The sequence below is a fragment of the Canis lupus genome, chromosome 30 (genome assembly GCF_003254725.2).
Source record: "Canis lupus dingo isolate Sandy chromosome 30, ASM325472v2, whole genome shotgun sequence".
Taxonomy (NCBI): domain Eukaryota; kingdom Metazoa; phylum Chordata; class Mammalia; order Carnivora; family Canidae; genus Canis; species Canis lupus.
The window spans coordinates 8199773-8227543 of record NC_064272.1 but is presented as its reverse complement, the minus strand read 5'-3'; the positions used below and the strand labels follow the sequence as shown (position 1 = coordinate 8227543).

Here is a 27771-nt window from a genome sequence, read left to right as displayed (position 1 = left end):
GCCCTGCTGGGACTGAGAGAAGAGTAGGTGGGTGCCAGTCTATCTAAAACCCTGCAGTGAAAAAACAAAAAAACAAGAAAACAAAAACCCTGCAGTGGCAGGAGGAAAGACCCAGATGCCATTCTGGTTCAGAGAGCCCATTCTCCAGTAAGCAAATCCTTTTGAAAAGAGGAATGCATGCAAGAGCATACCTTCCCCCAAATTCCTGTATCCTCCAAACTGACTAAGGAGGCTGAAAATTTTTTCAGGCTTGAGGAGAGAAAAGGGGAGAGATTCAGGTCAGAGGGCATATCCCCCAAGTTATGGTGGGAGCATAAGGGGGAAAGGGGAGCCACAGCAACCTCAAGCCAGCAGGCAGGGAAGGCTGGTCTAGGCCTGGTCAGATGTGCAAGGTAGGGCTCTTCAGGGACTGGAAGGAAGCAAGGGTCTGGAGCATAGCAGGCCAAGCCCAAGTGCATGCACGGGTCCCTGGGGGTTCTGGCAGGGGCAGCCAGCAGCAATATGAGGAGTCAGAGAGGACAGAGAGAGGATTCCCACTCTGCATCACAAAGACAGGACCCGAGAAGTAATAAACTCCTGTACACATCTGTTCCATATTATAAATACACATTATATACAAAATAATGTTATAAAATGTAGAAAGGTCAGTGCTTCTGATTCTTAAATTATTGAAATACTAGACTCCAAAATAAACTACAAAAAAAAAAACAAAATAAAAACTCATATTATTGATTTCTGAAGATCGGCTTCAAGGGTGGTCTGGGAGCAGTAGTGGGTGTGGGCAGAGCCCCAGGCTCAAGGCTATAGGGCTGGTTTGAGGGAGGAAAGGGCCACGGTGGCAACAGCACCTGGTTTCTCCCTCACTGGAATTTCCAACATCACTGCCCTGAGCTCCCCGTTAGGCCTGGCTCTCTTGGCTGGCCAGTGGGCCGGGCCCTTCACCTGTTTGCTCACCAAAATCCAGAGGCACCCAAGGCTAGAGGCTGTGGAAACCAAGTAAGGCCTACCAACAGCCTTGCCCAGAGGACCTCAGCCAGGGAGAAGCTGGAGTGGTGTCAGGAGCAAGGCCCACAGGCAGTGGTCAGAGGCACAGAGCAGAAAGTGCTCCTCCCGCTTTGGGCACTCACCTCACCTGCAGGGCAACTCCTGCCAAGAGCCACCCTCAATGGTATCTTGACCCACAGATGGCCCTGCCCACACTGACCTCCTCTCTCCTCTCTGATTTAGACCCAGCTGTTGCCATGGAGCCTGGGCCAAAGGCACTTTTGGAAACACAGATGCCAGTAGAGGCCACAGCAGCTCCAGGCCCTGCAGGGCCACTGCCACTCCCTCTGGAAAACGGGCCAGATCCCAGAGGGGCACTCAGAAGGCCACTGCTGGCAAGGCAGGTCCCAGTGGCACCTCTCCTCTCTGTTCCCCTGGCTGGTGCGGCTGCCAATCTGATGCCAGACAGACACCCAAAGGCGTGGAAGGGTACTGCATCTCTTGGCAAGTTCACAGTCTGTCCAGGTCATGCCATTCCCTCTTCCTCCTGAGAGCAGCACGTTGCATATTAAAAATGTCCCATCCAGGATGCAATGTAAACAATGCAGAAGGAAGATCCAGCTGCTGGGGCAAAGCTGGGATGTGCTGGGAAGGCTCCTGCCTTATACCTGGAGATGACAGGAAGGCAGGGAAGTTATCCTGGAAGACAAGCACTCCCTCCACGGCTGCCCCAGGGCCTCTCTTAGAGAAGCCCATCAGGCAGGTGGGGTGAAGGGAAGGTGGGGTAGCCCTCCCCAGACTTCTGCCCTATTACACCCACATGCCTGCGAGCCTCTGTTTGTGAAGTGGGCCAGTGGAGGAAGCAGTGAGAAGAGGCAGGAGGGGCATGAGGCAACCACTCTCACCCACCAGCAGCTGGGAAGCAGTGCCGGGGAGCTGGCCAGGTGCCATGGCCTCCCAGCCCATCACTAACACAGCAGGAAGAGCTAGGCCAGCTCACCACCACGGCTCCTGTTTCACACCCTCTGTGGCAATGAGGCCAGCCGGGATCTAAGAGCCCCTGAACCTGCCCTGCCAAGGAGGGATTCTGACCCACCCTTCAGGATGGCCCCTGGGGTCGAAAGTCACCAGGCCACCTTCCCATTTCCGAATGGCAGGAGGGGACATGCTGGAAGGGAAGGTGAGCCCAGCACTCACCTCTGTGGCAATGACACATTCGTTCCTCTCTTCTGATATCAAACACACAGACTGGTACATGGAGTCCCTGGGGGAGCATATCGCTGATATCCGACACTCTGGCTTTTCACTGAGGGAACACAAGACAGGCCGGTGAGGGAGGAATGGGAGAGAGCTGGGGGGCAAGCAGGGCACTAACTTAGACCCTGAATGGCCAAAGGACACTGGCCGAGGCAGCTCTGAGAGAAGACACAGGGACTGGGGATGCCCAATGTAGTTTGGGGGGCAGTTAGGAACAGGCCCTCAGCCACAGGCCCCCCAACCTTACCAGGGTCTCAGGCCTGGGAAAAGCCAGTGTTGCTACTCTACATAAGCCAGGCCATGGAAAGATGGAAGTCACGGACAGTGTAGACCTTCGACATTTGTGAATGAATGAATGGATGGATGGGAAAGAGGGACAAAGGAGGGATCCCTGGCAAAAATCTTGTTGGAGGAGCCTCCTGTCAGTAGCAAAACCCCATTTGCTTAAAAGCAGTCAAGGGCCTGGTGCCAGCTTTCCACCTGTCCTGGGGAGCCTAGGGAGTACCATGCAGAGCTCTGTGGCCAGGCCCTGGCCTCCAGGTGCTGCTCACCTGTGTAACCGCAGCGGTGCCTTCTCCCCTAAGCTCTTATCACTGTGGGAATACTTCCCCAGCATGGTCCCTCGCCCCAGAGGCCCTGGGGCCAGATTATAGTCCAATGTGTGGTTCTGCTGTTTGCCACAGTTGGACTTATCCAGGCCACAGTCCACTTCCAGCTCCTTCTTCTGGTTTGTGTTCTTGAGCTGGGCGGCAGGGATCAGGTTGTCCTTCTGGAAGTCCGACAAGTTGTTCATGGCCTCCCTGCCACCATCGTCAGGCCGCCGAAGCCGCAGCTGCCGCACAGCCACTGCCACCATGCCCAGCAACACCAGCACCACCACCAGTCCCACACCCAGAGAGACAGCCACCCAGGGGAAGCTGGGTGGCATGCTCACAGGGAACTCGCAGCGGCTGCCCACAAAGCCATAGGGACAGTTGCAGACAAAGCTGTCCGGGGAGAGGCCAGGGTAGCAGGTGGCCCCATTGAAGCAGGGTCCCGAGGTACAGGCGTCGAGAAGTATCCGCACCTCGCATTGCCGGCCAGAGAAGCCAGCAGGGCAGGTGCACACGAAGCCATTCTCCAGGTCATGGCAAGTGCCGCCGTGGGCACAAGGCCTGCGGGCACAGTCGCTGATGTGGAGTTCACAGTGGGGGCCTGTGAATCCAGGAAGGCAGCGGCACATGCGGTTAGGACCGAGGCTCAGGCACCGGCCCCCTGTGGATACACATGGGGCATAAGTCAGCAACCACCTGGGAACCCCTCTGGTGCAGAGGGTGAGCACCCCATCAAGGATCCCACCACAAACAGCATTGTACCAGGAGTCAGGAGACCTGGGCTTGAGGGTGCCTCTGGCCTTGTAGCCCTCAGTGAGCACCTGTGTAAGAATGACTAGCATCTTACAGAGCTTCACAGTAGAACCGGACAAGTATGCTTAGGTCTGAATCTCAGCTGTGTCTCAAGCTGAAGCTGATCTGACACATGTTGCTTTGTCTTATTCTAAGCCTCAGTCTCCTCACTTGCTATATTAGAGTATAATGCTATCCCCTCCATAGGAGATCTCTGACGGTTAGGCCGGATGACGCATGAAGGCAGGAGCCCATGCCTCGTATATAGTAAATGGTCAAATAAATGTAATTATCAGTTAACAAAGTTAATGGAGTGATTAGCCAGAGAACAGACTCCATCTCAGCTCTTCTAGCCCCTCTCCTGCTCCTGAGGCTTCTCTCCTGCATAGTGTTGTCCGCCTGCCTCACAGTGGGTCACCAGGAGGCCAAGGAGACAAAGATATCCAGTGTGCTTTGCACCCCAAAAGATGCTGAGCATTTTGGACATCTTGTGCCAATGCCAGGCTCCACGTGGCCATGGGGCAAGGCGAGGCCTTTAGAAGTAGGGCTCTGACTATGCCAGGCTGCCAGGCTCCCTCTAGGAGAGATACAAGGCCTCATATATCCCTTTCTCTAGCCCAGGACTTCCGGGGGAGGCTCAGAGGCCACCCCAGCCAGGAGACGGCTCCACAACATGCGAACAGGATGTGAAGCAGGGTGGACACCTCTCCTCCTCCGAAGGCCTGCACCCACAGCCAACCTGCTCCTCTTCCAAAGCCACCCAGCTGATTATGCAAGCTCTTCACCATCCAGAGCAGGTTGGGACCATCTCAGCCTGTCCAGAGGGACAGACCCAGCCTCTCTCCTCTCCTGACTCTCCCTCACCAGAAGGCTCTCTTAGTCCTAAGGCTGGCCCACCAGGGGAGCGAGGCAACAAGACTCACCATTGGCACATGGGTTGCTGGTACACCTGTCTACTTTCTTCTCACAGTTGGAGCCCATGAAGTTGGGGGGGCATTCACAGGCATAGCTGGCCCCCTGGCTGCGCTCCCGGCAAGAACCCCCATTGAAGCAAGGGGAGTCTGCACAGCTCAAAGTGCTGTGTTCACAGTGTAGGCCATAGTAGCCTGGGGGACATAGGCAGCGGTAGCCATCCTCCTGGTCCTGGAGAGAGACCAGAAAGAGGCAAAGTCGGACTCCAAGACTAGTGACTAGGACGTATGGCGGGGAACCCACCTGCCCACAATGCCTTTCATGGCTGTACCTCCACTGGCCATGCATGTGGGGCGACCTGGGCACTACCTCGCCAGACCTGGGCTGGCCTGGGGCTCACCTTACAGCTGCCTCCATTGCGACAGGGGTTGCTGTCACACTCGCTGAGTTCCAGCTCACAGTCCACGCCAGTGTAGCCTGGGCGGCAGGTGCAGGTGTAGCTCCGCTGCCCGCTATTGGAACATGTTGCCCCATTCTTGCACGGGGAGTGGTGGGTGCAATAGTTAAGATCTGCGAAGACAGGGACCAGCCAGCTAAGCAGAGCAGTAGATTGGTCCCTACTTTCAGGCTCCTTGTAGTGCAAGCTCACTGTCCATGTGTGGCCCAAAGCCTGCAGCCCCAAGTCGTCCTGGCCTAGCCACCTTCATTCCTTCTCCAGTCACATATACCAAAGCACCTTGACCCACATCTGCTCTGTGCTACCAACCAAAGTTAAAAAAAAAAAATACAAAAAAAAATACAGTTGGCAGGTGCCTGGGTGGTTCAGTTGGTTAAGCGTCTGCCTTCGGCCGGGGTCATGATCCCAGGGTGCTGAGATCGAAACCTGCATGGAGGCTCCCTGCACAGCAGAGAGCCTGCTTCCTCCTCTCTCTCTGTCTGCCACTCCCCCTGCTTGTGCTCTGTCAAATAAATTTATAAAATCTTTCTAAAAATTAAAAAAATACAGATGGACAACTGCCTGCTAGGTAAGGTCGTAACCACTGGCTGCCAGGGTAGAATGAAGGGAAGGAAGAGGAGCGGATGGATGGCAAGGCCACATGTTGAGGAGGAAGTCACAAAAGGCTTCGTGGAGGAGGGGCAGCTGAGATAAGCCTGGAAGGAGGGATAAAATTTTAACAGGTGGAAATGGTAGACAGGAGGCAAAAGCCACCATCAGTAGTGACCCAGTATTTTTTAAAGGGAAATGCCTTATGAGGGTGTTTTGAAATATAAGTATTTGTTTTCTTATTTGGGAAGGACAGGGAGGGAGCAAACACAGCTCAAACATAGAGATTGGAAGGGCTGTGTTTGCATATGATGAGTGTATGACTGTGTCACCTGGGAGCAAATGTGGGGAGAGGAACAGGAACGAGAATGGGCAGGAACCACAGGTGTGTTCTTGTGTTTGGGGTAGGGGAGAGGAGAGAGAAAGCCAGACACACACACACACACACACACACACACACACAGAATACAGGGGCTGAATTCCAAGCACGAATTGTTCCTCGCACGTCAGGGGCTAGGCAAGTTTTTTCCACCCTGGCAAGCCTCCTGCCCACCCTCCTGGGGCTTGTGCCCGTGTCTCCATGGCAGCAGCCACCCTATTTGACCCTGAAAATGGGAGGCACGTGCTGCAGCTGGCTACCAGGATGAAAGATGAAGGAGCAAAGGCTTCCTCCCCCAAGGTTGGGGCCAGTAGACCCCTACGTAGCCAGAAGAATGACCAGTCGCCCACCCTGACCCAGAAAGAGACTGCGGGCCCTGGACAGCTGCCTGGCAAGTGCAAGTGGGAAAGACCGAGGGAGGCTATTTCTGCCTCAAGCCAAGAAGTCGGTTAGATGCCACTCCGCCCAGAGGCGCAGCTCACCCATAACCTCAGGGCAGCTGGTGGGCACACCCCACCAGACAGCTGTTTAGGGGAGAGCTGCTCAAACAGCCCTGGCAGGTAAGCAAACACTTAGGGGGTTAATAGGTAACTACAAGGTAGAAAGAGGAACTGAGCCCAGTATCCGTCCTCCCAGGCCTTGCTGGAATTTGAGTATGAACTCCAGGCTGCCACCTTGTAGAGCTCCTGGCTTCTCCAGTCACCCTGCCTCCCCAGCACCTGAGCAAGAAGGACTCACTATCTCATTCTAGGCCAATCGTAAGATTCCTTAAAAGCTCCAAGCTCCTTGAAGGATAGTGGGAAAGCCAACTGGGCAGTCACCAAGTAAGAAGGGTGACCACTCTGGTTCCCACTCCCTGCCCATCTGTCCCAACCCTTCTGCATCCTCTCTCTGCCCTGACTCACCCTGGTCACAGAAGAGGCCTCCCCAGCCCTCATCACAGGTGCACTGCCAAGGGATGCTGCAGGTGCCATGGCGACAGCCATTGTGGGGGATGCATTCGTTGCAGAGGCGGCCCTGCCAGCCTGGGCGGCAGCTGTTGAACAAAGGGGAGGCTGAGGGTGAGGTGAGGGCTTGGCCAGGGGACAGCTCCCTCCTCATCCACTTCCTGTCCCCTACTCACATGCACTCCGCTGGCTTGCTACAGTAGCCATTCTGTTCATGACAGCCAGAAAGACAGACAGCTGAGGAAAGAAAACAGAGCGGGGTGAGTTTGGAATGCCAAGGACCCTGAAGCCCCACTCTCCCTGTCCTGGGCCTGGGGGTGCCCCAGCTCTACTGGGCTCACTTCCCACTCCTGGCCTCCCAGAGGAGCCACGGGCGTTTTAAAGGCAACAGGGAAGGAGAATCCAGGCTGAATGGAATGCAGTAATGGGGTCCTTGTGGGCTCTGGCAGGATGGGGGAGGAGCATTAAGAGAGAAAGATCAGAGTCCACGCCTGTCCTAAGCATCCCCACCTGTTCCCGAGGCCCAGCTAGTGGGCAGCCCGGACCTGTTCTGTGAGGGAGGTTAGCTGTGGCTGAAAAGAGGCCACCGTGTTTGCTCCGGGGACCCCTGCCAGGTAGGCAGGAGCTTGGCTGCTTACGCTCTTCGCAGTACTCCCCAGTCCAGCCGGGCAGGCAGGACAGGCTGCCATCTGGCTGGCACACGTAGTGGCCGAAGTGGTCATTGCGCTTCTTGCACAGGCGTGAGCAGCTGTCCCCATAGTAGTTGTCACTGCAGATGACCCGGTAAGAGTAGCGCAGCCTCGTGGGAGGGCTGGTCTGCTCATCCAGTAACCAGTTCTTGCCCACAGCTAGGGAGCCCTGGATGGCGATCTTGCTGATGAGCGCGTCTGGTGGCAAGGCCTCTGAAGGGGCAGAGGGCCAGGTCAAGGAAGGGCAGCCAGTCCCCGGGAGTGCCAGCAAGTGCTGGATCAAAGCAGCTGTCCAGATGACCCCCACCTGCCAGCAAGTGCAGGCCAGAGGAACCCAAGTGTCCCCACTACTTAGCTGCTGTGTGTGTGTGTGTGTGTGTGTCCCTGTGTAGAAGGCCTGATATCATTCAAAAAGGGGACAATAGAAGGATATTAAGATATCCCAGTGTTCTGGAGGCAGAGAGACTAGGAAAGAGGTCAAAGTGGGGAAGAAAAAAAGCAAAGAAAGAATGAGAAGAGGGAGAAAGAAAAGAAAAGAAAAAAAACGAAAAGAAAAGAAAAGAAGAAAAGAGAAAAGAAAAAGAAAGCCAGGCCGGGGTGGACTCTGAGAGCAAGGGGTCCTTTGGTGCCCATTCACGGGTTCTGCCCTCAGAGATGGGTAATGCTTTTCTTTTTCCTTTTCAAAGTGAGAATTGTTGTGCTGCTGAAATATCCTTTTCCTCTGTGTCAGAACAACATCCCAAAGCCATTATTCCCTTTCCAAAGGAGCGGAATTCGCGAAAGGTGTAAAATACAGGAAGGGGCCCGTCAGCGGCGCTGGCAGCTTCGGCCTTTCTCACCGCCGTGCTCCCCGCGTTCCCACGCCAAAAATAACCCGCAGGAAACGCAATTGTGCTCAGAGTCCAGGCAGCTAGCGGAATCCGAGCGTCCAGCGCGGGGCGCAGCTCCTGGCCCGGCTTAGCGTCCTGCCCCCCACCCCCCACCCCGCACTTCCCCCGCCTAGTACAGGTTAACTCTTTCGGCGCTGCGCCGTGTCGCCCCCCTGTGGCGGCCGAGCGAGCTACTCACCTGGCCGCAGGTCGTCTCCCGGCGCGTGCCAAGCTTCGATGATGAGTGAGAAGGTGCCCTGGAGGCCAAGGGAGGGGGCCGGGGAAGACAGAGAGAGAGAGAGAGAGAGATGAGCATGAGCAGGGGCGGGGGAGCTGGGGGTGCCTTGCGGCAGCGGGTTTAATTAATCTAATTGCAGGATACAGTTACAGCTCCCGGGTCAGCATAACGGGTCTGCGCGCAGCACGGCGCGAGCAAGGAAGGTGAGAGAACCCAAGAGATGGGGGCCTGTTAGCGAGAGTCATTCCACGGGGGCAAACGCGCCGGGGTAGTAAGTGATGAAAATCACATCCCAAGAGTGGAGAGAAGAGAGGGCATAGAACTGAAAGAGGGAGACTGGTGGTGAGAGCTTTCCTGAGGATGAGGTCCCTGGAGAGAGTCGGAAGAAAGTATCAAAAAAGAGCGCCCCTTGTTTTTGTTTGTTTGTTTATTTGTTTGGTTTGGTTTGGTTGGAAGCGAGGAAATCTGCGGGGAGGGCTTTGGTCCCAGGGAGCCCCCTTCTCGTCTTCCGTGACCTCCCAGTGCACCCAGGCTGTGCTCACCGGCCAGGTGAAATTGAAAGGCAGTTGGAGAGGGTTGCGTCCCCCGCCGCTACTGTCGTCCCCGACGGCGAAAGAGTTGGTGCCTAACACGGGCGTAGAGACGCTTCCGAAGGTGCAGCGCCCGGGCGAGACGACCGCCTGGAAGTGCTTAAGGCAGACGCGGAAGAAGGTCCTGCAGCCGGGTTCGCACGGCCGCCCGCTGGCCAGTACGCCTCGCTCGTTGGCAAACTCCTGCAGCTGCAGCTGGAAGACTCCGGAGCAGGCTGCGCGCTATTGCACAGGGACCGAGGGAAGGAAGGAGGGGAGCGGTCAGCTCGGCAGACGCCCGGGGCTCAGAGCGCGGTAGGAGGGGGTGGAGGGGGCGCGGGACGTTACCTGCTGCCACAGTGCCACCAGCAGCAGTAGCGCCCAGCCAGAGGCGCTACGGGACGCGACTGCCATCCCCTGGAGCGTCGCTCTCTCCCCGCGCCCGCCCTGTAGCTGGCTTCGTTCGGGACGCCGCTTTCCCGCGCGTCTGTCCGCCGGAGGGGTCCCTGCAAAGCCGGGCTCTTCTGGGGCTTTCCTCCCGCGTCGCCTTCCCGCTCGTTCTGCTCCAACTGCGGCGGTAGGTAATCCAGGTGAGGCCGGCCGGGCGGCGGCCGCGCTGAGGACGTGTCCTCGGGCTAATCCTGGGGCTGCAAGCGGGCCAGTGCTCGGTACACTGCACGGAGGCGGCTTGAGCTGCGGCTCTCGGCCTCGTGTTCCCAGCTTGCGCTCTGCGCCGCTACTGAAACCTGCGCGCTCGGGAGCCTTCCTTATATATATTGGCTCCTCTCTTCGCCGCCTGTCACTCAGAACCCATGGTCACTCTCCCCTCCCCTCCGGGCCTCTAGCGCTACAGCCCCAGCAGGGCCCGGAGGGGGCCTCCGCCCCCGCCACCCCCAGTCCCCGCCAGCCAGTCACGCACGGGTCCCCGCCCCTCGGTGCCGCTCTCAGCCCCCGGGTCCCCTAACTCTGCGCATGTCAAGGTGACCAGTTCTCCGCGACAGAGGGGTTACGGTCCGAGACCCCGGCCTTGGGAGGAGGGGGAGGGCCTGGGGGAATGGGGCGGGAGGTGAGCGAGTGGTTCCCGGATGGTCGTGGAGGCGGAGACACTGGGGAGTCCCCGTGGGCGGTCCGTCCGCGGCCGGAGCTAGTTACCTTCAGCCTTCGAGCAGGTAAAAAGAACCTAAGCTCGGAAAGCGAAAGCGGTGTCGACGGACTTGGATCTCCTTCTTCCCCAGCCTTGAAAGCTGTCGCCACCGCAGTTCCCAACCTGTGAGCGCCCACCCACCTCGCGTCCCCGGCGCTACAGAGAAGCCAGCGGACGCTTTAACCTCTCTGTGGCCACACTGGGCAAGGCGAGAGCCTCGGGTCTAAGACTCGGGGGCTCCCTCCCCCCTCCTGGTGGGCGTCTCCCTCCCTGGTTGCGGGGGGCGTGTCCAGCGCGTGCCTTCTCCCGTCTGCCCCAGCCTGGGCTCCGCCGGTGCCGGCCCCTAGACGCCGGGTCCCGGAGATGGGGGAAGGGGGCGTGGTCCCCGAGGTAGGAGAAGGGGGGCGCGTCCTCAGCTGTATGGTAATAAGGGCCTGGCCCCTCCTCCAGCGCCTCCCCTCACCTGGGTTCAGCTTCAGCTCCACTGACCACCGTCTCCCCCCACCCCGGCAGCCCCAAGCCCCCAACGCGTCCTGTCGCTCCGTTGGGGCAGGGAGGAACTCTCCTGGCTCCAGCGTCGGTTCAAGCCACTGGAGAGCCCTGGTGAGGGGCCGAGGTCGCGCAGACCCGGGTCCTCTCCTCACAGGGAGGACATGTAGGGTGGAACTGAAAGCGCGCGGACTAGTGTGGGTTTCAGATGGCTTCATCCGTCTCGCCTTCGCAGCTCCCCCGGGTGGCCCCACTTCGAGCGGCGGCAGCTGCTTTCCCGGAACCCGGCGTGATCCCCAGAGGCCTTAGACCAGGGAGGGCCGGCTTCTCCCAGTCTCGGGGGGTGCCGGGGATCTCTCTCTGCGACGCTGAGGGCGGCGGGGGCCCGGTGGCTTCAGCTGTCAGCCCGCCCGCACAGCGATGGCTGTCGTCGAGCGATAAGATCGGCGCGGCGGGCGGGGTGGGGGAGCAGCGACGCGGTGCGGGCCCGGGGGAGGCCTAGAGGGGGGTGAGGCGCGGCAGTGGAGCACAACAGCTGCCTAGGCAGCACGGTCTGATTTTTTTGACTTGGGGGTGGTGGTGGAAGACTGGGGGGGGGATGAGAAACAAGAGGTTGGGAGCGTGGGTTGGGGGAGGGGCGAGATGAGGAGATGGGCTCCGGGGTCCCCCACGCACGGCCACCCCTCCCAGCCACCATCTGGCGCGAGCGGGTTGGCGTGGGGAACCGAGGTGGGGCGGGGGCCGGCAGATGGGCCCAGGCTGCGCTCCAGAGTTAATGTAGGTTATGGGCAGGCGGAGTCCCCAGGCCCGAGGGAGGGGGGCCCAGGGCTTGCCTCACAGCGGTCCTGACAAGTGGGTTCCTCACGCCGGCTCCGCCCAAACTCTACGATCCCTAGACTTGCCTAGGGTGCCAAAGAGTGTCCCTCGCTCTCCTCTGCGCTGGCATCCTTCCCTACCTAGTTCTGTCTGCTTCCACCTCCAAATCCTGGCCTGGGAGTTCATAAGAACGCTCTCCTTTTCTGGCGCTTGCACTTGCCTGCCTCTCAAGGGAGACATCCAGTCCTACAGGATGCATCTTGCTCAATACTGGTAGATCTGAAACACTCTCTTACCCCTCTTACACATCCTGACTAATGTGTCCAAACGCACTTTGCAAGCAGTTAAGGACCAAACAAAAATATTATTATCCTCAGAGACCTAGAAATCCTTTTGGAGGAGGAAAGGGTTAAATTCTCCTCATCATCAAAAGGCAATTATGAAGCATCTATTTGCTACCTGGGCCCTGTCCCAGAAGTTCATTATCCTGCTAAGATGCTAGCTGGGCCCTGAGTACCCACCAGCGCTCCAGTCTGCTGGAGTCCCTCTTTGCTCTCATTTGCTGAATAAGAATAGGTCCCGCTGGGGGCCCAGAACTGAAATGCCAGTGTCCACAGCTGGAACTCCTCCCTTTTACTCCTATTAGAGACCAGAAGAACCCAACATGTGTCCTGGGGGCTACCAAGAGCAGGAGGCTGTGAGGCCATTAGAGGCCGCAAATCACAGTGGAGTTAGACCCACCTGGACACCTGCTGACCCTGCCCCTATGCAGACGCTTGGGAATGCCCTAGAGCAGGAGCAGGGATGCAAAGCTCAACTGACCTGGACTCCCCTGGATGGACTGTGGGCCCTCTGAAGGTCCACGGGTCCTCATCCCCACTCACACAGACAACGTCAGGAGTGGAGTAGGTTCCAGGCCTGGCTTCATGCAAGGCCCACAAGCCTCCCCTGCCAGGGGCCTTCTGCTTCTGTTGTCCTCTCCTCCCGGCCACTGCACACAGCACCCCTGCAGGCAGAACCCGCACCTGGGGCCTTAAGGAGCCAAGGTTGTCTTCCAGCCTCGCCCCTAAGCCGACCTCGGGTCCTCAATAGGCGTACAACTGGGGCCGCATAGAGCCTCGGGACCCCTCCCCCACTGAGTAGCCCACCCGCCCCTGCCCCGTCCCCCAGCCGGCCGCGCAGCTCCGTGGCTTCCAGCGTCGTTTCGCCCACCCCCACCCGCGTTCTCCGCTGGGCCGGCGGTGGGCCAGGTAGGAGCGCGGCGGAGGCCGGCCAGCGAGCCCGTCGGGCAGGCCGGGGCGGGGGAGCGGGCCTGGCTGGGGCGGGGCGCTTAAGCCTTGAGGGGCGCCGCTGCGGTCGCTGCAGAGAAGGGGCCACGTGCAGGGAGCCGCGGCCCGGGAGCTGCACAGAAGGCGGGGAGATTTGCAAACTGTTGCTGCCACATGGCTGCTCCTTTCGATCCATTCACATTGAAATGAGGCCGGCGCGTGCCTCATCTGCCGCAGGGCGCTGCCACGCGTCAGCCCGGCCCGCCGCGTGCCAACTGGGGCAGTGGGGCTGGCAGGGCCTGCCAGCCGTGGGGGCGCAGCCCGGGCCCTGAGGCGGGGCGGGGGGGGGGGCCGAGCTCCCCTAGCCGCTCAGGCGCCGCAGTTTCGCGGACCTTGGCCCTGCAGTTGGGAGCCAGCCGACGAGAAAGGACCGGGATGGACGGGTTTCGGAGGGGGGCCAGGATCGATGCCGCCGCTCCCCGCAGATGCGCCCCGGCAGCGCTACTCTCCATCTGCCGCTGCTCGCACCTGCCGGTCAATAAATCGATTTTACAATTTAATGCAGCAGCTTCCCGCCCGCCTGGGACAGATGCCGCCGCAGAACCACCTCCGCCCTCACCCCTCCCCTTGAGGGGCGCCAGCGGTTAGGGCAGGGATTCCCGCTCGGCAGGCGGTGCCCCGCGGAGCCTCGGTCACCTCTTTCTCGAGTCCCTACGAGGAACTGCCTGCTCCGGGTCTTTCCCGCGGAACAGAGTGGGTTTCCCATAGGACAGGCCGGAGACTGGTGGAGGAGAAAAGATGATGACTTAGTGGTAGCCTTGAGGACTCATTTGGGGCCTTTATGGGGGAACAGGATGCAGTGGCTGATGATAATAAGATAGATGTGAGAGCCCCTGTGAGGAGGGAGGTGTAGGACTTGGGGCATGGGCGCCGAGGACACTGAGTCCTGAAGACTCTGTGATAGTGATGTCGGGAGGGTTGAGCTAGAATGGAGCCTCTCCTCAGTGCCCCCACTGGCTGAGTCTGGTGAATAAACATAACATGGACCTGGCTTTTGGCACTCCTCAGCCACGTAGTCTTGAGGCCTTGGGGCTTTTATTTTATTATCATTATCATTTTAATTGGGGGAAAGGGCAAAGAGAAACTCTAGCAGGCTCTAGCTCAGCTCCCCCTCATTCAGGGCTCGGTTTCACTACTCTGAGATCATGACCTGAGCCGGACACTTAATCAACTGAGCCACCCAGGCACTCCTAAATTTTATGTTTAATCTCTATACCCGATGTGGGACTTGAACCCACAACCCCAAGATCAAGAGTCTACAGGCACCCCTCTTGAAGCTTGTAGTCTAAACCCCTGAGTTTTCTCATCTGTGCAATGGGAATAATAATAACAGTAACTTGGGAGGGTGACTGGGGGACTATATCTGATTACACATCTGCAGAGCTCAATAAACACTAATTTCCTTTCCCCCAGGTGACAACCAGGGGCAGACTTGGAGTAGAAAGGAGATCCCTGACATCAAATGAGGTCTAAGAGGAAGGCGAGGAAAAAGGAGAGCTGAAAGCAAACAGTGTAAGGGAAGAAAGCCAGGTGGATCATGGAAAGGAGGAAAACCTTGACTGTGAGGGCCTTTTGTGGGAAGGAGATAGGACAAGGTTCTTGGCTGGAGAGAGAAGACTGGAGCTTCGGGAATGGGTCTGGAGAAGAGATGAAGGGTAGAAGAGCCAACTGCCCGTGGCCTTGGCCTTCCAGAGATGACTCTCCTGCCAAGGGTAAGTGTAGGTCTCAAGATGGCAGCCCTCCTCCTCCCTGTGGTGTTTCAGAGCAGAGGTGTGTAAGAGGAAGGAGAAGTCAACTTCTGAATTGCCTTGGTCATTGAGGTTCCTGGTAGCTCAGGGGACTCAGCCCTCCCCACATCACCAAGAGGGCTGGACTGTCCACTGGCTGATGGTTCATGACTGGTGACCCAGTGTCCCAAGGAATGGATGTCTGGGTGGGTAAAAATCACTGAGCATGAGTCAGAGCGTGTGCTCAGGCTCCTTGTGAGACCAGGAGCATTTCCGTCTTTCAAGCTCCCTGATTTCCATATCCTATAGGCTAGCCCCATACAGTATCTCCTTTGCCTTCTAGAAAGACCAGGGCAGGGGACGCCTGGAGCTGGGGTAACTGGTGTGGACAGGGCCCTCTCCTTCTCAGGGAGAACACTTTGACCTGCAGAGACAATGGGCTCAAGACAGGAGAAGCTGAGTTCCCCTGACCTGAGAAGCCCCTTTCAACTGTCTAAGAAGGAACCTCTCCCCAGGCCTCCTGTGTGATGAAAGGAGGGGCAGGGTCCTCACTGGTGGTGACCCAGCAGCTGTCCCAGCTTCGTTTGCCAAACCCAGGGGATGCCTGGAAAGCTAGGGCCAGGAGCCATGCAGCGGGTATTTCCAGACACCGACAAGTCCGGGGTTTATGGTAGCCTCCACGGCAACTTTCCCAGAGCCCCTGGCTTCCCCTTCCCTAGCTCCTTCCTGTCCCCACCCTAGCAAATGAACTGGGAGGCTGGGGGGTGGGGGGATAGGGAAGGCTCAGGGAGGCCTCTACCCCCATGGAGACCCTCAGGCTGCAAGCCGCACCCCATCCTGCCCTTGCCTCCTGCCCAGATCCCTCAGAGTGCAGAGGACTCAGAGAGGTGAGAAAAGAACGGGGCAAGAGAACAGAGACATCAAGAGTCTACAGGCACCCCTCAGGCACCCTCGCTCACGGGGCAAGAGGACAAAGACACTGCTCCAAGTGATGGGACTGAGACAGAACTTTTGGCCAACTTGAGCTGAAGGACTGAGGGCAGTTGGGCCCTCTGTCTCAGACCAGCTTCCCTAGCTGAGGTGTTTCTTCCTCTGTAGAAGCCTCCTCACTTACTTATACTCTACCCTGGCTGGCTAGCCTCCACTGTGCTCTCCTCTTGTCCCTCCCCAGCATCCAGGTCACTTGTTTCTGAAACTCTCTTTTCTGGAAACTTTGACAGGTGGGAAGCTCTCCGCGGCCCCACCCTTCCCTCAGGCCTCACTCCCCTCTTCTGGCTCAGGCCTTCGTTGGCATCCAGGCTGGGCATCCTCCCTGACCTCCGAGTGGCCCCAGGTGTCCTTCACCTTCCTCCTCCGAGCTGCAGCTCATCTCTTGGAAGGAACTCTGACCTCTCCTCATTTCTCCACATAGCATCTGATCTCTGATCCCTGCTGCCACCCAGGACTTGAAGTGAGCGAGAGATAGGGGACGGGCCGCCCCAGGAACCTGGGAGTGGGGGCTACTCAGATGGCTTCCCTGGGAGAAAGTGTCAGGCCTGAACCAGGAAGTGCTGTGTTTCAAATACTCTCATGTAGAAAGACCTCAGGGACAGGTGCCAGCTCTGAACAGCTACCTGAGCAGGCAGGGCACTGTTCCCTGGAGAAGGCTGAGGAGGAATCTGACTGCCGTGGTCAAGTAGGTGATGGGTCTTAAGCAAAGGATGGTGACTGGCTGTCTCCTTCTCCCACCATGGTCAGAATGAGAGGAAATGGGCTTCAATTGTGGCAGGAAGGATTTAGGTTAGACATATGGGAGAACTTCCTGTGACAGTGTCTAAGCTCTGTATCCCAGTTGTTCATCCAGATTGAACTCTCCCCTGGAGTTGATGAGAATTGCATGTTGATGCTTGCTAATGAGTAACTTGCCTTGCCTGTGATTAGCAAAGAACCTCCAGCCCACAGAATTTCTGTGTCCAGACTCTTCCCCAGGGAAGAAGTCCAGAGAGGCCTGGGAGGCACCAGGACCAGAGCCTCCTTTCAGCCCCAAGGAGTTTTCTGGACAAGCTTAGGCCACTTCCAGCCAATGTCACTTTGCCTCTCCTGCCCCTAGCCCTCTGGCCACCACTCTCAGAAAAACAAGTCCTGTGGAGCTGTCCAGCTACAAGAACTTTGAGGTAAAGGGGCAGGCTGGATTTAAGGTCTGGGAGCTCAGAGAGAATTTCCGGAGCAATGGTGAACACTCAGGATCTCCAACACCAGGGGCTTCAGTAAAAGCCTCAGTTAACTCTATATATTTAGAAACAGGCAGGCTGGGACACTCATTGTGTCCACTCATCCCAGTGTCTTGAGTCCTCCTTGGGCAGCATGAATACTCTTGTTGTTGGAGCATTCTGCTGCCAAGATTCCTGTGTCGCCTTGTGGCCAACTGCCCCCTCTCACTTCCCTTCCTTTCCTAAGTGGCTTGACCCCCTGCCCCTATTACTGCAGCTCTTCTCCAGGTGGAGTGGAGGCTAGGGTGACCTAGGACAAATCCATCAAACTGACAGCAAAAGAAGAGGATGCAGGCAAAAGATGTGTGCACCCCATGGCTAGCTTTCCTGGGGCCACATGTGTATGCTGAGTTTGGGTCCATCAGTCAACCAACCGTGGATGAGTTCTAGCGTGTGCCTGGCACTGGGCTAAGGTCAGTGAGGCCACTTCACTCCTGATGCCGATGGAAAAGAAATGTGATGACCTTTGGAACCAGGGTTCAGGGAGGGAGCGGGGGCTTCAAAGATCCAAAGACGCTTTATGGGAGAGGGGGATTGCACTGATCCTGGATGGAAAAAAAAGAGTGGAACTTAGAGAAAGAGAGGGCATTCCTGGCAGGGAGAATGGAGAGAGGAAAAGGATCAGGGTAGAACTGAAGTAGGTAGAGCTGGAACAGATTTCACACATGGAGGGTGAGACATGAGGTTAGATAGCAGGGTTTGGGGACCCAGTAGGCAAATTCAGATTTGACTGAGACGCAGTAGGGAACCTGTGGGCTCTTGAGCAGAAGAGGGTGTTCAGCCACCATCTGGCAGTGGCATGCAAGGTGGTCTAGAACAGGGAGGTACCAAGGGAAGGCCAGAGGCAGCTAGGAGCCTTTCTGTACTACTGGTGGTCAGGTGTGTACTGATGCCCCTGGGATGGCTGGGCACCTGAGAATGCCAGCCCCCTGATGACCTACTAGAAGAGGTCCCACACTTTTTTTTTCTTCTTTCTTTCTTTCTTTCTTTCTTTCTTTCTTTCTTTCTTTCTTCCTTCCTTCCTTCCTTCCTTCCTTCCTTCCTTCCTCTTTCTTTCCTTTCTTTCTTCCTTCTTTTCTTTTCTTTTCTTTTCTTTCTTTTTACCAGCATCTGCTTTCCAGAAACAGTCCTGCGAACATGACCATCATCAGGACTCCCCAGCTCTAATACCGAGGGTGAGGGCCACTCTGGCCATGCCACTTTCCCTGCCACTTCTCCCACTTCCTCCTTTTTCTCTCAGAGGCCTGAGGTTCTGCCTGAAAGCCCAAACTTGCCTAGAAGAGGATAAAGGGTTGGATCAGGCTTGGGTTCATCTAACCTCAGGCCTGGAGCTCCACAAAAAGAATCCATAGGTGTCTCGAGAAGCTCAGAGTGAGGTGAGCTCTCAAGGACACCTAGTCCAACCCCATATTCTGTGACCAAGAGCTTGAATACCTCCAGGGATTGGATCCTCACTCCTCACCCCCTCTCCAGGCCGATCCTGCTCTTTAGATAGTTCTGGTTAAGGGCAGTGCATCTGCTTACTGATCCAAAAGTCCTGCTGTGGTCGGTGTGGCCTGGTGGCCTGGGAGGGCTCTGTTTGGACTGGGACTCGCCCAGGGGCCTTCTGGAATGGGCAGAGGGAGGGTCCGCCAGCCTCTTGGGTCTGGGCTGGCTCTGCTGGTCCTGTGAGCCCCCTGCTGCGCCTGCTTGGCGCCCTGGGCTGGCGCAGTTTAAGCGTGAGAAGTCCTGGTCAGTTCCCAGCTCGCCCCGGGGGTGGGGCAGCCAGGGTGAGGCCAGCCCTGGTCAGTCCCCCGCGGCCTCACGGCCTCACCGGGGAGGCCAGGCTCAGGTCAGCCTGTCGCAAGGGCCGCCCTCCCCGGGCTGAGATCATCGCCCTCGGCCTCCATGGCAGCCCCCACCCCCAGCTGAGCTCACTGCCCTGGCCCGCTGGGGACATTGTTGTCTCCCGGCCCCTCCCCCGGGCTCAATGAGCTGTTTGTTGGCATGTCCGGCGCGGGCAAGGGGAGGGCGGGCACAGGGCGCCGCACACAATGGGGATTCCGTCCATTCTGAGGTGGCTGCGGGAACCAGGCTGGCTTTGTCCCTGGGACCCTCATTCCCACCATTTAGCGGAGCCGGAACTTCAGGCGGAAGGCCCCGTATAAGAACAACAATGTCGTCACCCTGTCTGTGGGGGAGGGTGCGGAGGCCGGGGCTCCTGGGGCTCAGGGGACCCATGGTCCGGGGCGGCCTGACGGGCACCTGGGACAGGTCTTAGGGCTGAGGCTGTGCCGGAGACCTGAGGGCACCTCAGGAGGCAGATGGGTGCCCCCCCGCCTGCCCGGCCAGGTCATCAGCAGCCTGAGGCAAGCACGGAAGGGGGTTCCCTGAAATCATGGGCCACGCTCCGCTCCTCTGTGTGCAAAGATGAGCCGTAAGGTGCAGAAGGGCTGAGCGCATTCTGTAAGCCCTGTTTGCTGGTGTGCCATGGAGGCGCTGAGTTCGGGGCAGCCTGACCTGCAGGCCTTTCTGCATCCAACTGGGGCAAAGAACTTTGCTCAAGCTGGGCTGAGGCCCATTTCTGGGCCACTAGCTTGGCTAGCCTGCCCCTTCGGAAGTAGCGCTGGCTGCTCAGACAACAAGTGTTTATTTTCTAGTGTGTGGGGGGGAACAGGACGTCATGGCGTTTCCCTCCTGCCTAGTGCTGCAGTGGTTCTCACAGTCTGGGCACTGGTGACATCACCAGCCTTTCCTCCTCAGCCCGGGCCTCCTTGCCTCCCCCTCCCACCCTACCCCAGGCTCTGGCCAGGCTACACAGCTCTGAAGCTCCTGCTTCCGGTGCGGGCACTTCTGAGCAGGTCCTCATGGAGGATGTAAGCAGCTGGGAAGTACTAGACCATCCCCTTGTCATGCCCTTGGCATTGAGGCTGAACCTAGGGATAGCCCCTCTGTGCTCACCCTCACCAGAAGGGTTGGTGTCCCACCCAGGCATGCTCCTAGTGAGATGCTGGCCCTTTAAGGGTCTTGGGAAGCCAGAACAACAGGAAATCCAAACGGCCTCATTAGGCAGCTCGGAGCTCAGCACAGTAATTAGTGCCCTGAAAACAAAACAAGGAAAAGCAGGTGGTGGTGCCCCCCCCCTCAATCTCAGCTGCCCCCGGCATGGCCTGTTAGTACCCAGAGCTAGGCAGCTGGGACTGGAGCCCCTCCCTTCTAAGCCCCCTCACCCCAAGCTCCTGAAGCCTGCTGCCCACTGCCCAGGCCAAGGGTCAGAGCCTAAGCTTCTGGGGAGCGGGCAGTGGCTTCTCAGCAAACTGCTTCCCCTGGGGCATCTGAAGCCCCAGGGGCATGCACTGGGGCTTCCCCTCTCCACAGCCAGGTGGCTACTTGTCCACAGCATCCTCCACCTGTTTGAAAAATGCTGTGATGGGGGCTGAGAGCTGGGTTGGTCTCCTCCAACAGGAAAGGGGAGACCCCTGTGGATCCCAAGCCACGAAGGCCCCCTTAGGAGAAGGGAAAAGCCTGCTCCTATGGTCCTGCCTTTCAGGATCTGTGGTGATTCTCCAGGTGGGCAAGACCACTTGGGCACAGGGGATGGTAACCCACATGCCCTCTGGACAGACCCTAGAGACTTCCAAGCCCCCTCAGTTGGTAAAAGCCTGGCTGGGAGCAAAAAAAAAAGGGATCCTAGTGAGTTCTCTTGCACCAGGCTTGCCCTGGCTCATTTTATCCTTTCCCCCTCTCTTTTGATGCAATTGGAACCTCATCTTGTCCCTGACCCCTGAAATATCTCCTTTTATTTGTACAGCTAGGGGAGGGATATACTCTCCTCCACTTAAGAAACAAATATTCGTTCAACAAACATTTATGGAGCGGTTGCTATACTCCCTGCGCCATGCTGATAGAGTGTTCCTGAGAACGTTTCAGAGAACTCATTGTGATAGCTCAGTACAGTCCTTCTCTCTCTCTCTCTCTTATTAAGATTTTAAAAATTTATTTATTCATGAGAGACACAGGTAGAGGGAGAAGCAGGCTCCATTCAGGGAGCCCAACGTGGGACGCGATCCTGGGATTGCGGGATCATGCCCCGGGAGAAGACAGGAGTCCGGACGCCTGGGTGGCTCAGCGGTTTGGCGCGTGCCTTTGGCCCAGGGCGTGACCCCGGGGTCCCGGGATCGAGTCCCACGTCAGGCTCTCTGCATGGAGCTTGCCTCTTCCTCTGCCTGTGTCTTTCCTCTCTCTCTCTCTCTCTGTCTCTCATGAATAAATAAATAAAATCTAAACAAAATAAACTGCTGAGCCACTGCGTCTCTTCTCTCTTTAAAGTAATCTCTATGCCCAACATGGGGCTTGAGCTCACAACCCTAAGATCAAGAGTCACAAGAGCCAGGTGCCCTGGTCCTTCCCTGTCTTGAGATGGCCTTTGAGTGGAAGGACTGTGGCTCCCTTCAGGTGTGTGTCTCCCCTTAGACCTGGCACTTAGGTGACTGCGACATGTTGACGAACAATCAAAAACGAACAAGAAATGGTCTCTGATTTTACTAGTTTATCATGTAAGTTTACCAGCAGCAGTACCTTGGTAGGGCCCCCAGCCCTTGGTGGTGATCATAGCTCCTGTGCTCATAGCCCAGACCTCCAGGAGCCCTAGGCTTTGTGCAGAGCTAGGGCTGAGGGCATATGGGGGAAGGAACCTCAAGTCCTCCTGAGAATAAAGCCAGCTATGACCCTGGGATATGGGGAGGAGTTACCTGGGCTGCAGGCTCTATGAGGTAGGGGGATGTTGAGCTGAAGGGCTGGGCAGGTTGGATGTGGAGGGTGGCCAGCCTATGGCCAGTGAACAGGGCTGTAATTAAACTGTGGGTAGGTTTCTGGTCACACTCCTGTTGGCCAAAAACAAAGGCCCCAGGCCTCATTACCCAAGAGGAAGAGAGCAGAGGGAAGGGGCAGCAGTAACTCAGATCCTCCTATTGGGTTAGGCAGCTGGCCTCTGGCTGGTCAGCTAACTCTGCAGGCACCTCTGGAGGTCAACCGCTAGGTGGTAATTTCCCAGGGGGTAATTTCCTCCAACCTGGAACTGAGGGGTCAGGGCTGATGGCACAGGTGGAGGGGACCAGCCAGCAAGTGACCAAAGGCTCACAGGGTCATGGAACAGGGGTTTCTCAGCCCTGAGTACACACAAGAAACACCTGAGCAGCTCCCTAGAGGTTTTGATATAATTGTTCAGAAAAGAGGCCTAGGAGGCACTGGTATTTTCGAAACGCTCCCTACATGACCCCGTTGTGCACCTGGGGTTGAGAATCACTCCTCACTGGGAGCACAGGGCCCTGCTTTAAGTCCTGAGGCCTCCCAGAGCCCACAGTGTTGAGAGGCCACACCCACCGGCCGCAGAGCGGAATAGCACAAGTGCCCAGGAAATGGGCAACAGCCTCCTCTGGGCTTGGGGGTGGAGCCTTTGGAGAAGCCCACCCCTTCTTGATCCCCCAGCCTCCTCCCCGCAAGTTACCCCGGGCAGCAACTGGCAGGGCCGAGAGGCAAGGCGAAAAGCCTTGGAGGAGGGGTGTCTGTGGGGTGCCCATGGCCTCTCCCGGATCCCTAGCAGGGACCCTGCCACCAAACCTTCTAGTCCCCCAGACCCTGAAACAGCGACAGCGCCCTGCAGAACAGGCTGGGGCCTGGGAGGGAAGAGAGGTAGACTCGGAGCACCTGAGCTGATGGGGCCTGATCCCGGTTGGGATGTGCAGCTCCTGAATCATTTCCCGGATATAGCTCAATGGCCCAGACTTCAAGGTTTTGGGGGGGAAATCTTTTTTCCAAGTTCCTCGATCTGTCATCCCCCTCCCCCGCCGGCCGGATAGGCCTGGACCAGTGTCCTCTCTCAGCTCCCCCTCAGCCTCCCAGCTCGAGCTTCTCCACTGAACTCCCTGGACATTGTTTCCCGCCTCAGGAAGTCTCTGATGCCCTGCGCTGGATTTTGTTTTCCTTGTTATCGGGACAACTAATATTTTTTCCTGTGCGGAAAAAAAAAAAAAAAAAAGAGAGAGAGAGAGAGATTTTCCCAAGCAGATTACAGCTGTTAGTGAGGGGGGAGGGGGCTGAAGGTTGAGCCCTCCTCCCTTCACCCTCCCCTTCTGCCACCCTTACAGGACCCATCCTTCCATCCTTCCGATCCTTTGAGTGAAGGAGGAAGCCCTGGCCCCCCAAGCCTGCCAGGCCAACTGGAGCTGGGGGCAACTCTGGCCCTGGCCTGGGCAGAAGAGGGTTCTCTCCTCCCTGCTAGGAGGGTTGACCCACGGCTGGGTCACATTTTCAAGGACAGGGAGAAGGTCCTAAGCTTGTCTTCTCTCTAGGGGACGGAAAAGGCAGGCCACCCCACAGCTGCAGTGTGGCAGGACCAAGAGAGAGACCCTGGGAGGAGGGGGAGCACACAGGGGACCCAGCTCTGTCAAACCCTGTAACTTTGGGCGATTCCCTCTCCTCCCGTGCCTCGGGCTCCTCCCCTCACCAGGGACATATTGATAGCTGCCTCACCTATCTAAACGGTTGGGTTGTGAGAATGCAGATGAGATAAAAGTCTATGATTCAGTGTCAGAGGTTCTTCTGACTCAGGTCAGAAGGGTTAATGGCAGGTGTCTCAGTACCTGTGTGACTTGCATGAGGCCCCAACAGCCAGCAGATCAGAAAACATAGGCTGTCCCTGAGCAGGTTCTGTTTGATTGGCACACCCCGGGTGTGTGTGCACACATGTACACAAATGTGAAACACACACACAGCACTGTGCATTCTTCCTTAATCCATGCTCACTTGCTGCATGGGGATGTTGTGGTTCTAGGGACAGGCTGCATGGGCCTTTGGGGTAGGGAACCACAGCAGAACCACCACTACAGCAAGAGAGCCTTATCAAAGATGACCAAGTTTCTTTTCAAGTGAACAGCAACAAATAGAAAAGCTTCACATGTGGGTTACTCAACTGTTTGTGGTTTGCAAAGGATTAAGAAAATGAGCTGCCCCCCATGCCCTGCACCCTCCGGCAAGGTGGGGTGGTCTGCTCTGAGCGAGGCTATCCTGCCTTCATCTGTCAGTGTGGAGGGCTCCATGGTGGGCTGAGTGCAGGAGTGAGCAAGGCCATCTGTCAGGAGGTGGGAGGAAATAGGAAGATTTCCATTTAAACATCTTTTTTAAGTAAAAAATAAATTGAAATTTAATAATATTTCATATGTGTTTTGACTATAGTGTGTAATTTAAACATAAATGTTCATAATCAAAACAGTTTGGAAACCACTACCCTGGGAGACCAAAGCCCTGTGAAGACTTTGTATTCCAGTAGAAGCCCATTTCAGATTGGGTGCTAGGTGAGGGAAGGGAGCTGTGAAGGAGAGGCTGGTGAGCTCTGGGTACAGACTCGCTTAGGCCCTGTCAGATTCCCGGACGCCACCAGCAGTGTGGACCTTCCTGGCTACCCTTTCAGGCCTGCTTATGTCCCCGTAGGGTTCTAGGACCTTTGATTGCCATGCTTCCTGCAAGGGAGAGAGTGGTTCTGTGTGACACTCCCCTTACCCCCGGGGGGCTGGCTAAAGTGTGGCCAGGGTCCCTTGTAAGCTGCCCTGTATGCTGTGTCACCCCCAGGAGAAAAGTCCCTGGCGGGAGGTGGCCTGCTGCCGGGAGGCTGTTTCCTCAACCAGCCAAGGTAAGAAGTGGGGGATTTCCAGCCCTGTCCACGGGGCTGACTTTATAGTACTGGGGGCTGCTCTCCTTGCTCATGCAGCCCAGACCAGGGTGAGGACAGAAACTCCGGAGTTAGGCCCACTTGTTGGCAGGCAGGTGTGAGGCAGCAGAGTCAGCCAAGCCCACAAGCCTCCAGATGCTGCTCTCTGCTTCTGAAGGAGCTGAGCCTGGGATGCAACCCCAGGGCCACACCTGGGACCAATAGGAACCAGCCCTGGAAGACCCAACAGGCATCTTGATGGGGAAGGGGTGCTGGAAATCCAGAGCCACGCTTACTCATGGGCTTGTGGGGAATGACTCAAATTGATGAATGCCCCTGCCTAACCCCAGCTTTCCCTAGTTCTGGTGGTAAGGGGAATGACATCTCAATCTCACCCTGTAAGGCTCCCCTAACTGGCTGGTACTTCCAAGGACATTGGAGTCAAAGAAACCAATGTGAGCCCCTCAGGTGGGTGCCAGAAGCCTCTATTCCAGACATCCTCCCCTGAAAGCTTGACCCCTAGGAATGGGGAGCCGTACCCTAACAGCATTCTCTGTATTCCTGCACAGTTTTCAGCTGACCAGGGAGGGCAGGTGCCATCCTGGTGATTGAGTAGAAAGACAGGTAGGTACTTGTGAAGACCCGGTGATGGTGGTACAGACAACATCCCAGCTCCTCTATTGTTCTACTCAGGCCCAGATAGGGGCTTAAGAAACTGGACTTGGGTGCCTGGCTGGCTCAGTTGGTGAAGCATGCAACTCTTGATCTCGAGGGTGTGAGTTCAAGCCCCACACTGAGTTGTAGAGATTACTTAAAATAGATAAAATCTTTTTTTTTTTAATAGATAAAATCTTTAAAAAAGAAAGAAAGAAGCAAACAACTGGAATCTCTCTCTACCTTCATGGAGATTCTGTGCCTCAGACATTTGTGAGATTCATTTCATTATGCTTGACTTGTGTGTATTTGCCGTGTGCACGTGTCTGTGCTTTGTGCACACATACACATGCTTGCAGCTGGTGTGATTGAGGCATGCCTGGTGGAGGAATAGGCTGGAACTGAGCAGGAGAGTATCTGAGACGTGAAATCATAAATCCAGCCACCACCAAAACAGGCTAACAACATGCCCTGATAATGTGAGTGCGTTATCACCAACCTACACAGCAAACCAGTCTTCTGAGGAGGGTGTCATCGCCTCCATTTTACAAATCAGTAAACTGAGTGGGGCTTAGGGAAGTTAAATGACCAGACTGAAGTCATATAATGACCACATTCATATATCCAGGTCAGAATTTGAACCCAGGTCTGAACCTAGAATTTGAAGGCCATGCCAGAGATCTCTCTACCAGCCTCTCCCCGCACAGTCTCCTTAATTACACAGTCCTCTATTGATTCTTGTCTCTGAGATCCTGGCTGCCCTTGTCTGAGGTAACAGGGCTTTCTTCTCCCCTTCCTGCCTCCCCTCCAGTCCAGGTGGGAAAATGGAGCGTGTTCAAGGCTGCTGGGAGCCCAGGATGCTGTGCGGAGACCTTCACATCCAGCCTGTCCCCAGTTCAGAGAGGGTCTGGCTGGCCCTGGGCGGGATCAGCTGGGGCTGAGTGAGCTAGGGCAGCTGTTTACAGTAAACAGAAAGCTCCTGAGGAAGGAAGAAGGGGAGGGGCTGGGGTCGCCATGGAGACAGGGACAGAGCAGCAGGGCTTCAGGCCTGATCTACTAGCACTGCTGGTGCATCCCTTCCCTTTCTAGAGCCAGAGGAGGCCCAAAGAAGGTCCGGCCAGGGCAGCCTGAGCAGGAGAGGCAGGGGCAGGCAGGTTAGGCCCCAGAGCTGCACCCGCTAAGAACACACTGCCACCTCATTATGTATTTCTACTTATTATTAACAACTAATGTTTATTGATGTTAGGCCCTTGAGAATATGTTTTCTTATTTAATCCTAGCAACAACCAGGAGGTAGGTGTTCAATAGTCTCTAATTTATAGAGGAGTAAATCGAAGTTTAGAAAGATTAAGCCATTTGTCAAAGTCACAGAGCAAAAATTTTGGATCAAAAATTCTGTTTACCAAGGCAGGTAGGTAGATGAGCTAGCTGAACGCTCTGAGTCCCTTAGCGGACGGGGAAACTGAGTCCGTTGGATACCAAGGGGACTTTCCCAGGCTTCTGGCGTTAGTCAAAGAGATTGCTGGGGACAGAACCCATGTGTTCCAGCCCTAACCACTAGACCACACGGCTTCTCCATGGCTTGAGCTGGGAAGGTCCAAAGAGAAACTCCCTTTCCAGCCCCAGCCTGGAGTGTAGACTCTTACCCAGCTAACAGGCTGCCTCTGTGGAGGCCAGGCTGGGCCAGGGTGCCGTGGGGGATGCTGGGGGGTTTCTGCCCACACATATGGTTTCCAGATTCCAGGGGATGAAAAGGAGGCCCTTAGGGGCGGAAATGGGGGATGTGTGATGACAAATTTAGACTGATTGCTTAAAAAAAAAAAAAAAAAGGCCAAGAAACCCTAAAAAATAAAAGCAAAAATTCCGCTAGAATACCAAAGGGAATTATTTGATTGTGAAACTGAGTGCCGTGAGGTGCAGCATGGTTTAACATGGAACAGTATCAAGGGTCCTTTCAACTTTGACTGCACAGAGGATGGAGGGAGAGAAGGCTCTGTCTTCTGTTCTTGGCTTGGCCCGCTGAGCTCTGGGACAGAGAAGTCAAGCAAGACAGCTGGGATGTCTGGAGGTCAGGAGTACTTGCTGGGGCCACTTTCCCATAAGGCTTAGGCCCTTCAGGTAGCTACACTCCAAGGGTCCTACCCACTGGCTTATGACCCAGGGTCCCCACTGCCCACGAAGGGAGTATCGGGAGCAACCCCAGGGAGGCTCCAGCTGGTCTGTACCAGACAGCATGTAAAAGGATGAGCTATAAAGTGAGAGTTTGGGGTATCTCTGAGTTCCAGCCTTAAAGGGAAATGGCCAGGAACAGAAGGTAAAAGAGAGGACAGCTGCCTGGAATTCTGGCCTGCACAGGCCTGAGGGGTCAAAGGTTGGGGGGGACAAGAGGGGCTTCCTGAAGCTCCC

The 27771-nt window shown here is 56.4% G+C and overlaps 1 protein-coding gene and 1 long non-coding RNA gene across 2 annotated transcripts; one reads left to right on the top strand and one right to left on the bottom strand.

Annotated features, from left to right (window-relative positions):
• Positions 1-566: 566 nt before the first annotated feature.
• On the bottom strand, positions 567-10116 carry DLL4 (delta like canonical Notch ligand 4). The gene is made up of 11 exons (XM_025473154.3): positions 9623-10116; positions 9248-9517; positions 8667-8724; positions 7548-7811; positions 7086-7146; positions 6868-6998; positions 4939-5108; positions 4550-4769; positions 2793-3495; positions 2182-2290; positions 567-1652 (listed from the first exon to the last, which is right to left on the bottom strand). The coding sequence occupies exons 1-11, from the start codon at positions 9686-9688 to the stop codon at positions 1647-1649; spliced, it is 2058 nt and encodes a 685-aa protein (XP_025328939.1). The 5' UTR covers positions 9689-10116; the 3' UTR covers positions 567-1646.
• LOC112676100 (uncharacterized) lies at positions 7034-21303 on the top strand. Its single transcript, XR_003146277.3, has 3 exons — positions 7034-7169; positions 14465-14763; positions 15637-21303. It is a non-coding gene; the product is annotated as an uncharacterized LOC112676100 (long non-coding RNA).
• The last annotated feature ends 6468 nt before the right edge of the window (positions 21304-27771 follow it).